At 32.0% G+C, this 11,324-nt stretch overlaps 2 protein-coding genes across 5 annotated transcripts; both read left to right on the top strand.

Moving 5' to 3' along the window:
* Positions 1 to 3,204: 3,204 nt before the first annotated feature.
* On the top strand, positions 3,205 to 7,024 carry LOC120356821. 4 transcript variants are annotated; one of them, XM_039447213.1, is made up of 9 exons: positions 3,205 to 3,938; positions 4,569 to 4,720; positions 5,376 to 5,450; positions 5,536 to 5,715; positions 5,826 to 5,968; positions 6,079 to 6,145; positions 6,244 to 6,406; positions 6,537 to 6,806; positions 6,888 to 7,007. In XM_039447213.1, exons 1-8 carry the CDS (start codon positions 3,857 to 3,859, stop codon positions 6,677 to 6,679), a joined length of 1,005 nt encoding a protein of 334 aa, XP_039303147.1. In that variant the 5' UTR covers positions 3,205 to 3,856; the 3' UTR covers positions 6,680 to 6,806; positions 6,888 to 7,007. The 4 variants fall into 4 exon arrangements, with proteins under 4 accessions (XP_039303147.1, XP_039303149.1, XP_039303148.1 ...); XM_039447215.1 differs by lacking the exon at positions 6,537 to 6,806 and having other exon boundaries at positions 6,244 to 6,298; positions 6,888 to 7,024; XM_039447214.1 differs by lacking the exon at positions 5,376 to 5,450.
* A 2,212-nt stretch (positions 7,025 to 9,236) lies between these two features.
* LOC120357354 lies at positions 9,237 to 10,064 on the top strand. The gene has a single exon (XM_039447529.1). It carries the CDS (start codon positions 9,237 to 9,239, stop codon positions 10,062 to 10,064), a length of 828 nt encoding a protein of 275 aa, XP_039303463.1.
* Positions 10,065 to 11,324: the final 1,260 nt, after the last annotated feature.

Below are 11,324 nucleotides of genomic sequence, written 5' to 3'. Positions count from 1 at the left end.
AACGGTCGAAGTGTACCTGGTCGCGGCGAGAGAATACTCCGCCTCCGATACCGATCCTCTCTGAACACACAGTCATCCGGAGACCGAGAACCTGCTCAAGGCCAAGAGTCTTGGTCAACCCGCAGGTCCCTGACTACCCGGAGGCTAACCTCCTTACCTACCTCGCGACACCCACCACATTGCGACCGCCGTGTTCGGGGTCTCGGGTCAAGTTTACTTGACAGGGTGTCGCGCGTCCAGCCCTACTTGCGACGATCCCGTCGTGACTGCCATATTGCTCGGAGATTTGTCCCGCCCGTGATAACCGCGACGTACGGCTAGCCCGCGGACCATACGGTAAAATCACGCCCACCGCGTCGCGAACCTCACAGCACGCCAGCCGTAGACCGCGCCCGCGCTTGCACGAAACCGCGCCTGTATACAGGGTGTCAGGTAAATACCTCCCCTGGTTTCATGGATTGATAGATCAAATAAAACTGAGCAGAAAAGTCCTTTACTATTTTTTAATACTCGCCATAGTTAACGAGGTAAAAATTAATAAAGTTTTTGAATAAGCGCGTATCACTGCGCGCAAGAACCGCCCGCCGGTCGCCGAGACGTAGGCAGCCAGGGCTGGCGGTGCGGCGCGATAAGGAGGAAAAAGCAGCAGTAGCTATGGCCCCAAGCTACTGCAGCAGTTGCAACAAGTGCAACAACTACGGCAGCAGCAGCATCAACAATCTGCAGCAACCGGAACAGCAGGAAAAATAAAATGGTAAATTATTTGTTTAGATTATATAACATTTATTTATAAAATATTAAATACAATATTATTAATATTTTTTTGTAATAATATTGTATTGCAATATTATTACAAATAAATATTAATGATATAATTCGTATTAATATTTATTTGTAATAAAATAATAATATAATTTTTATATTATTTCTATATATTTCAGTTGATAAACTGTTGGTGACTTGACTACTCCTGGTTTTCGGTGACTGATGGAGGCCTTCTAAAAGTCTTCTATTTTTATTGATACTCTGAAGATGACTTCATTTGAAATTAAAAGAAGAATAAATAATTTGTACAATACATATTAATACAAATGCGCACTATTACCCGCATTGATTCTCATTAGCCTAATTTCCAATTACTAATTGTTTTAAAATTTGAGAGTCCTGAATTAATTAATCATTTAATAAAATAATTAATAATTTTAATGGTAATCTTTAATTTTAATATTATTCATATCGAATTATATAAAATAGTTCGTATAACTACGTTGTAGCTTTAAAATTGTTTAAAAATAAATTTTACTTTTTTAATGAAAAATAAGAACCGTCCCCTGGCAAATCACATTGCCATCATTTTGTACTCTACTTAAAGAGTATCTGTGATTTTTTTTTAAGTCCCTGTGCGTTTAGCTGCTAAATTGTTTAAAAATAATTTTTATTTTTTTTAATAAAAAATGAGTGTTGTCCCCGGGAAGAGCACCTTGCCATCGTTTTGTACTGTACTTAGAGAATTTCTGTGATTTTTTCCATGTCCGTACGCGTATGCATACGATGTAGATGCATTTTGATGTTTTTTAATTCCAAGGGCACTCGGCACCCTATTCGCCCCTGGCTACCGTCTTCTGGCTGCTAGGTCTGGCTGCCAGCTTCAGCCTCATAAATTTTTCATAGGATATCATAAGGTCTGTTTATCATAATTGACAAGAGTATATATTTTGTTCACTTTATGTAAAAAATTATATATGAAACGATAGATTTGAATTGTAACATTTCATATATGTAGGTTACAATAGATTTCATTTGATTGTTAAAAAAGGAAATAAAAATTTATATGTACGATAAAATGACATAAGGACTAAATATAAAAAATATGATAAGAAACGATAGACCTATCGACATGAAACTTTTTATAAAATATCATATGATTTGCTTACTATAATTTAAAAGAGTTAATATTTTGTCTACCTTATATAGAAAAATCGCATAGGAAACGATAGAGTTGAATTGTAACATTCAATATAGGTTACGATAGATTTCATTTGATCGTTAATGTTGCAATAAAGGTCTATTTATGATAAAATTACATAAGGGCTATATATGAAAAATATGATAGGAAACGATAGGGCTACCGAAATAAAATTTTTCATAGGATATCATAAGATCTGCTTATCAAAATTTAGAAGGGTTTACATTTTTTCCACCTTATGTAGAAAAATCGCATAGGAAACGATAAAGTTGAATTGTAACATTTAATATAGATTACGATAAATTTCGTTTGATTGTTAAAAAGGACAATAAAGTCTATATGTACGATAAAATGACATAAGGGCTAAATATGAAAAATATGATAAAAAACGATAGGCCTATTGACATAACGCTTTTCATAAAATATCATAACATTTGCTTACTATAATTTAGAAGAGGTAATATGTTTTCCGCCTTATGTAGAAAAATCGCATAGAAAACGATAGAATTGAATTATAACATTCAATATAGATTAAGATAGATTTCATTTGATCGTTAAAGTTGCAATAAAGGTCTATTTACGATAAAATGACATAAGGACTATGTTGGAATATATGAATATTTTAACATCACATAATGAAAGGTTTACACTGTTAGAAATGTTCGTAAAATTCCATCAAATTTAAGTTACTAAAGTAACTTTATTTTCCGAAATTGGGATGCTGAAAACAAAATTAAGTAACATTTAATGCAAATTTACTAAATTTCTCTTAAAATTCCGATACTTTATCTCAGAATTACAAATGGTTTCTTAAAATTACTAAATGGTAACAGAAGTTTAAGATATCGTGACTGGATGAAATTGTGCAGTGTACTCTGCGCAGTTTTTTTCCCGCGTACAACTCGGCGATCGGCAGGAAGACATCCTTTGCAATCTCTCAGCGGTGAGAAGTGGCCAGAAGTGGCAGTGAATGATACAGTGTGCAAAAACAAAAAAGCTTTATGCAGTTGCCGTTTCTAAAATTTTCAGTTTCGTATAGTAAATTTGAGAAACGGTAACTGCATAAAGCTTCAGTCACACGTACCTGAAAATTCCTACAGAAATTTCTAAGTGTAGCTTAAAGCACTCGTGGTTCCATCTATTGACGGAATGAGTCATAAGACACTCACGTTGAGCGAGCGTGCGTGCGACGAAAGGCATGCAAGTACCGAACTATTACAAGTCGGTCGGTTGTCGGCGTTATATGCACCGCACATAGATTCTAACTGAGAAAAACTTGTCTAAGCTAAATAAGTGAAATTCAGTCGTTGTGTTTAATGATTAAATTATCAAAGATGGAAATAAACTACACTGAAAAAAATGGTCTTGCAAGTACAGTAAAAATTTTCTGGGTGCAAAAAATTAACTGAGGTAGATAAATGATTAGCCAATCTGTGATATCGCATATGTCTTACACTTAATCAATCTAAATGACAGAGACAGAATTTATATCTGAACTGTTAGTAAAATGTAGAAAGACAGTTTTTCTGTAGCGCCTATCCATGTTAAGCACAATCAAACCTGTTAGAAAGTTCGACTATGGTACACAGAAAAGATTAGCTGCAAGCGAGACAAATGAATATATGATTCTCACACAAACAGTTCGTGTAACGCGCCCACTCCGTCTAGTTCTTTTTAAGAATCTTTCGTGCTCAACTGTTTCACGTGCATGATGCAAGACTGTGCCGGATCTTGCAAGAGTGTTCGCGCGCAGTGAGCAGTGTTGGTGTTCGGCTGGCAGTGCATTGCAGTAAATATCGGAATACAGCCTGCATTCGAGGGAGAACTCGACGGCCGGGTAGCGGAGACGACGACGACGACGACGGTGGACAACGGCGAGCCGTTATAATCATGTCACATGAGATTATTGAACTGACGATTCAGGACTTACTAAAAGATTGGAATCTCGATCAATACGTATCGGCGTTTGAAAGTAAGTACGAAAATAAGTGCCATTAACTGGCCTATTTCCTCCAACTATGCCCTTTCGTGTCTCACGAATTTTCAAAATTTCGGTGGGACACGAAAGTGCATGGTTGGAAAATTACGTCAGTGTTGTGTGAAAGCTATTAACATTTTGAAAAACGCGTGGAACTCGAAAGTGCATGGTTGGAGGACTAATATGAAAAAACGTTGGAGGAAATAGGGTTAAGTTTCTTCATTACTTATTGCAGTCATATTAGATATGAATTTATCGCAATTGTTGAAATAGCTTTTCACATGCCATTATTCGTATTCAACGCAAGTTATGTTAATAAAAAATGTAAATAAAAATTTTTCTCTATTCTCTATATAGTTAGTATATAGTTAGTATATCAACAAATAATTATAAATGTTTATCAAATATTAAAGTCCATTTTCGGGTGTAAATTTAGAAAATATAGGACATACAATGTGTATAGAATACATGAATACATATATCTATATTTATTGACAAAAAATGTTACATAGAAGTTAACTACATATACTATATATGTAGATACTATTTATACTTATGGGGTTCTGTATGTATATTGATCTCCTCTAGAGGTAAATTTTTTGTGACGTAAAACACATTTTATAGGTAATTGTATAGACGTTGGTGAACTTCAACTTCTATTACAACCTGAATGGAAGGATATATTAAATGATCTCATTCCAGTCCCTGGCCATAGAATGAGATTTGTCAAAAATTTAAAAGAATTGATGAAGGAGAGCAAATTTGTATCAATAGAGGTATGGCATCATTAGTTTGTGTTGACAATTACAGGAAATATTTAAGGCACCTAATCAGTCACTGCAGATATATTGAATGATGACGATAGAAATGAAAAACGATATATGAATTTTTTTCTTGTACATTAATTATTTATTTCTTATAATAAAATTTATATGTCTTATATTTTCAATGAAAATAAACCTTGTGACATTTCATAAAGATTAATAGGTGCTTGTTAATGTATGAATAGAGAAAAGAAAATTTTCGGTATATTTTACTAATCTGATCTATTAAATATAAATAACATGAATGTGGCATGTGGAAAACTTAATTTATTTTGATGCAAAATATGAGAAAAAAATTCATATGATTTCTAATAAATGTAATATGTTTGCAGAGACTGCACACAAATGTAAATTCAACATAGGTTTCTGTAAGAAATCTTATAACAATTATACTTACAATTAGTGTCTCAGTGTTTTTAACAAAATCTGAGAAAGTTTATTTCAGAAATGTCATTACGGTTTAAGATTACAATTCTGAGTTTCTTCTTTCCATTAGAATTTACATTAAATTTTTTAACTTAAAATATATCGCTTTAACATAAAATCTCTTTATAAATAAAGGTCCTCTGACTTATCACTTTGCTTATAATTTTTTCTATTTTTTCAGAATGATAATAATGATCTTCAAAAATTACATAATAAAGATATAAATGAGATTACTATTTCTCTTTCACCTCAACCAGTAAGGATGCTTTAATATTTACCTTAAACATTTATTTCAAGAAATCGAACAAATGTTTCTATTTTTAAACATTCTATTTACATAGGGTACTTCGAGAGATCCTTCTAATTTATTATCAGAAAATATTCAGAAAACGCCAAAAAATATTTCTTCAACACAGAATACTTCAAATTTATCATTAGAAGATAGTCAGGAAACGTCAAAAAATATCTCTTCACAAAAGAGGAGTCGACAGAGTAATGAACCGAATGTGAAACGAGGTGAAGTAAGTTATCAATATAATCTGATGTTGTACAGTGTTCTTGCACACAATGCTTTTGTATATTTAAAATATTTGGTTAACATTTTCCAAAAATTTTGAATTTTTCTTGTTAGGAACTTCGACTTCTTTTAAATAAAACAGCTACGGGTAGATGTATATTGCAACTGGCGAAGCAAGGTCCTTGTTTGAAGCATGATAAGGATAGAAACAAATTAACAGAAATTATTATTGAAGATGAATTAAGCAAATGTGAAAAGTAAGCCTATTGATTTTATAATTTTAAATTGATCCTTCTACAATGATTTTTTCTTAAGTTGCTTCAAGTTGTCTCTTTTTCTTACAACGTTTATATTTCCTAATTCTCAGGATTTCAACTGCAGGCTTCGCTGAACTTGTAAGTGCCATACAACATATATTTCCTGAAGAAGATAGTGTAAGTAGTGTTAATCATAAGTGGGCTTTGTTATTGTCAAATATATAATAAGTATTTTTTGTGTATATACTGCATTAACGCTGACCTTATTTTGGCAGGAGCTTTATTTCATTCCATACAAATATTCAAATGGAATGAAATTTGTGGCCAAAGGTAAATTAATTACTAAGTACTATTCTATTCGGAAAGATTTCAAAGAGCTTGGCATTATTACTCGAAACAAGGATCAGTTAGACTCAGATTCTTTAGATGATTCAGAAGGTTGGTTGTGTGGTTTTTTTATTTGCATTTTTTTATTCTGCTAATGGAAGATGGATATTACGTATTTACTTTAAACTCTTCTTGTTTATATTTTTGTAATTTATTCTATGGTTTTATTTCATTTAAGTAGATGATGATGTACAAGGAAAGCTAAACTTTCTTGAAGAGAACATAGAGCCTTGGTCAACAGTAGTACAGTATTGGATGGATACTTCTAAAGAATTGCAAAATTGCAAAATTACATGCCCAATCTCGAGTTACAAACAGAAATAAAGACAAAGACAATAACAAGAGAAATGTTAAAAGCAAGCAAAAAAGCACAACAATTCCAGAAACCACACAAATTTCAACTTATACAAACAAATTCCCCGCTCTCAAGGAAAACCTTGGATACACTTTGGTTAATATTTAATATTACTTACTGTTCTGTATTTTATCACATGATAAATTCAATTTATACATAGTATTTTTTGTGTTTCAGTTTGAAATAGATTTTGATTTGCTGTATCCTGAACAAAAACTTAAGGCTTACAACTCTTATAAAGATTTTTGTGATCGTATTATACAAGCTCTCACAAACGAAGAAAGTAAATGCGAGGCCCTAAAAGATAATTTGCTACTTGTAACAAGTGATGATATTTCAGAAGGTAATGTTAAGGACGTAATTTTATTTTCATTAAAAAACACATCATTTTTTAGGATTCAAAATTACTTTTTATACTGTCAATAAACTTTTCCTTCATTACCAGAGACTAGGAATTTAGTGGCACTATTGTCACTCTGTTATTTGGACACTGTTGTGACCGTTGCCCGTCAATCTGGTCGTACGTGGAGGCCACCTCACACAGACATTCAGGAAGGAGTAATTTCACTAATTGAGGTGAGTATTTACAAAGGTGATGTTATGTACATATTTTCTGTCTTTGATCTGAACATTTTCGGAAAAACAACTTTTCCAAAAATGTTCACATGAAAAAGAAAATATTTTTACTTATTATTGATTTTATTTCAATAGTATATTTTATTTCTAGAGTGTTGGAAAACTTCAAACATTTATGCAGGAAAGAAAGAAAAAACTAATTAATTGGGGCATTACTATACAGCCATATGTTCTTGTTTGTGGATCATCTGTGAATGATATAGATGCCTGTTATGTAATTCTTGATACAGAGACACAATTTCTCGTTCAATCCCCAGTAAGAGCTTTGGATCTGTGTTTCAAGATTATTAACGCAGCTCACCTAGAGTATTCTCCTGAGAGTTATCGTTTGTGGAGACTTATTCAAAAAGAACTGTATGAGTTAACAACTGAATTTGATGAATGGAAGTCTGATGCTCAACGTCCAAAATTATTTAAAAAGTTTTCTCGTAAGTAGAATACGAGACTTTTTGTGATTATACAGCTTTTGAATGTTCTGGTTTTTCTCTATAAAACATGCAAGCATATTTTCCAATTTTTTTTATTATCTATTGATGGTTTTATTATATTATCTATTGATGGTTCAACACAAGAAACTTCTTCCCATGACAAATGTCTATTTAATGAAACTTTTTTGAAAGATCAAATCACGACTTATGCTTCCATGCAAATAGCACAACTGTACAGTAAACCTGGTCGCCCTCGTAAAATAATTCAAGAATATGTAGAAAACATTACTGATTTTTTGTCCACTACTCTCTCATTCCTATCTGCTGATATTTCAGCTATATGTCTAAGTCGAAATGTTGATTCTAATATTATTGATGACATTTGTTGTCAACTCAATGTATTAAAAAGTCCATTTGAGGACTTAAAATCAGAATACTTAACATTACAATATATGAAAAAATTAGGGTTTTATATTCCACCTGAAGACTATAACATTGCTCCTGATATGTTTACAAAAATAATTGATGGAAAAGTACTTGTTGAGATTGGTAATGTTAAAGGACAATATGTACCTTTAAGGAAAATTCTGAAAGTTTTTCTAGAATTACCGAATGTGTTAAATGTTATTAAAAATGTTTTAAGTGAAACTTCATGTGAGGATCTTTTTGCTGACTATATCCATGGATCTCATTGGCAAAATAAAAAAGTTTTCTTTGGTGAGAAACTTGTAATTCCTCTTTTTGTATTTTATGATGACTTTGAAGTTGATAAAGAAATTGGAAATCACAGTGCTAAACTTGGTGCTGTCTATGTGAAAATAGCATGCCTTCCCTCAGAATTTCAAGGTTCTTTAGATAATATTTTCTTAGCTTTGCTTTTTAACACATGTGATCGTATTAATTATGGAAATAAGCGAACATTCGGGATTTTTATTAAAGAGTTAAACTTTTTGTTCAATAATGGTATCGAAATTATTATAAATAGTGTTGTTCACACAGTCTATTTTGTTATGACTCTTCTAGTGGCTGATAATTTAGCTCTCCATTCAATGCTTGGTTTTGCTGAAGGGTTTACTGCAAATTTTCCATGTCGTATGTGCCATGCTCATAGATCTTTAATTCATATTCAAACAGAGGAAGATTCAAGTTTACTCAGGAATAAATTACAGCACGATATAGATTGCAAAACGTATCTTTAACTGGAGTCAGTGGAGAGTCTGTCCTAAACGAGGTAGAGACTTTTGAAGTAACTGACAATCCAAGTGTTGACATTATGCATGACATTTTTGAGGGTATTTGTATTTACGATATGGGTCACATTCTCTATCAATTAATTTTTGTAAAGAAATATTTTACTGTTGAAACACTTAACTTCCGACTCATTACATTTAATTATGATAAAACTATCACTAATAAGCCTACTGAGTTTAAAAAAAAGGCTCTTCGCACTAAATCAGTGAAAATGACTGCCAGTGAGATGCGCACTTTTGTTCGTATCTTTGCTTTACTTGTAGGTGACCTTGTTCTTGATAACGATCCCATATGGAAGTTTTACTTAATTCTCCGTGATATTATTGAAATTGTTTTGTGTAGACAAATGCAGAAAGAGATGATTAAGATATTGAAGGAGAGAATTAGTGAACATCATCGTTTGTATGTTATTCTTTTCCAAGATACATTGAAACCTAAACACCATCATATGGTTCATTATCCATCAATTTTGTCTCGGTCTGGTGCTCTTGTTAATTTAGCATGTGATCGGTTTGAAGCCAATCATCAGCCAGCTGTGCAAGACGCTAAAGCTACTCGTTCTAGGAAAAATATTGCTTTCACTTTAGCTTTAAAGCAGCAACTTCGGTGTGCTTACCGATTCATGACTCGAAAGGGACTTCATACTTTATTAGAAGTAGGACCTGAAGAAAAACCAGATTATTATAATTCGTTATTACTTCCAATAAGTTTTTCTAATGGCTTTATGCAACATGCTTATGTCATCTTTAAAGGAACTTTATATAAAAAGGGAATGTGCGTTGCAATTGGAGTGGATGATGATAATGGGCCTGAATTTGGTATTATTTCCTCCGTATTAGTAAATCATAATGGCACTGTCTGCCTCATGTGCAATGTCCTTTCATGTACAATGTACAGTGAACATTTTCATGCTTATAATGTTACTAAAACTGCGAAAATAATATCAATTCTAGTTATTGATCTTTTAGATTATTTGCCTTTGTTGTTTTGTAAAAGCAATGATGGAAAGCAATATGTTACATTGCATCATTTACTTTAACAACTATAAAGAATATGTAATAAAGCATTATATTTTTAGTTATTAGGTATAGTTGTAATATAATTATAGTTGTAACAAGATAAATAAACTGTATTCTTTTTAACAAGGTGGTATTTCATTTTACACTATATCTTCCCTTATATAGTTAAAAGCAGAAAAATCAGTTTTGCAACTGTTGTAAGATTCTTTAATATAATTGGTTCTTGCTCTTATAGTATCTCATGTATCTATAAATGTATAAACCAATCATATTAAAGAATCTTATAATTGCAAAGCTGTTTTTTCTGCTAAATGCAGCCATTGCTGCATTTACGTTAAAAAAGTATACAATTAATTTAGCTGCAGCTACAAAAATAAGTTAGCTATGACACCTAGAATATGTTGTTATATTATCTCGCTGCTGCAGTTATAATCGGCAGTTATATTTCTCACAAACATCGTTCTAGCTGTAGTATTGAAACTCATATTTATCCAATGCAATGATAAACATTTGGTAATGGGACCTAAATTTTCCAGAAGATATTACTAGAATGTTGCTGCTATAAATTCTATATGTGGCAAACAATATTCTAACAGATACAAAAAATAGCGATACATTTTTGTTGTGCCACCTAGAATTCTAACTACACTTGCAAAACATTTTTTTGAGTGTATGCAAGTTTTCTATGAAAATAAGTGTCTCATTTATTTCACGAACTACGATAACAAACAAAATAATTACAACAGGCTAAATATGAAAAATATGATAAAAAACGATAGGGCTAACAAAATACAATTTTTCATAGGATATCGTAAGGTCTACTTACCATAATTTAAAAGAACATTTTTTCTACCTTATGTAGAAAAATCACATAGGAAACGATAGAGTTGAGTTGTAACATTTAATATAGGTTACGATAGATTTCATTTGATCGTTAAAATTTACATAAATTACGGTATATTTGCTTTACATTACTTTTAATATGTTTTACAAGCGGCCACTCATCCAAGTCGTAACCTCGCCGAACGTTGCTTGACCTGTAAGATCGCTACGAACTGATACTTGGTGATAATCCGTAAACACTGTGTTAACACATGTATATCAAATCAATATATGTTATTGTAAAGATGAAACGTATTATATAATTAAAGCATATGATTTATACAAGCATATATAAAATTATATTTTTTTACGATTACGTCTTGGATAGGTGACCGCTTGGAAATTTCCGGAAAAAATTCTTGAGAAAAATTCTCGATCTTTGTTACTTTAAAAAACAT

This window comes from Solenopsis invicta, chromosome 3, assembly GCF_016802725.1.
Source record: "Solenopsis invicta isolate M01_SB chromosome 3, UNIL_Sinv_3.0, whole genome shotgun sequence".
Classification (NCBI taxonomy): domain Eukaryota; kingdom Metazoa; phylum Arthropoda; class Insecta; order Hymenoptera; family Formicidae; genus Solenopsis; species Solenopsis invicta.
The sequence above is the reverse complement of the archived record's forward strand: the minus strand, read 5'-3'. Positions and strand labels throughout refer to the sequence as shown.

Bases quoted from the DNA above. Each gene is read 5' to 3' on its own strand.
- LOC120356821 (XM_039447213.1), top strand. From the start codon at position 3,857: ATGTCACATGAGATTATTGAACTGACGATTCAGGACTTACTAAAAGAT. The intron at 5,451-5,535 runs GTAAGGATGCTT...CTATTTACATAG, and splicing joins TTTCTCTTTCACCTCAACCA to GGTACTTCGAGAGATCCTTC. The intron at 6,407-6,536 runs GTTGGTTGTGTG...TCATTTAAGTAG, and splicing joins TTCTTTAGATGATTCAGAAG to ATGATGATGTACAAGGAAAG.
- LOC120357354 (XM_039447529.1), top strand. From the start codon at position 9,237: ATGACTGCCAGTGAGATGCGCACTTTTGTTCGTATCTTTGCTTTACTT.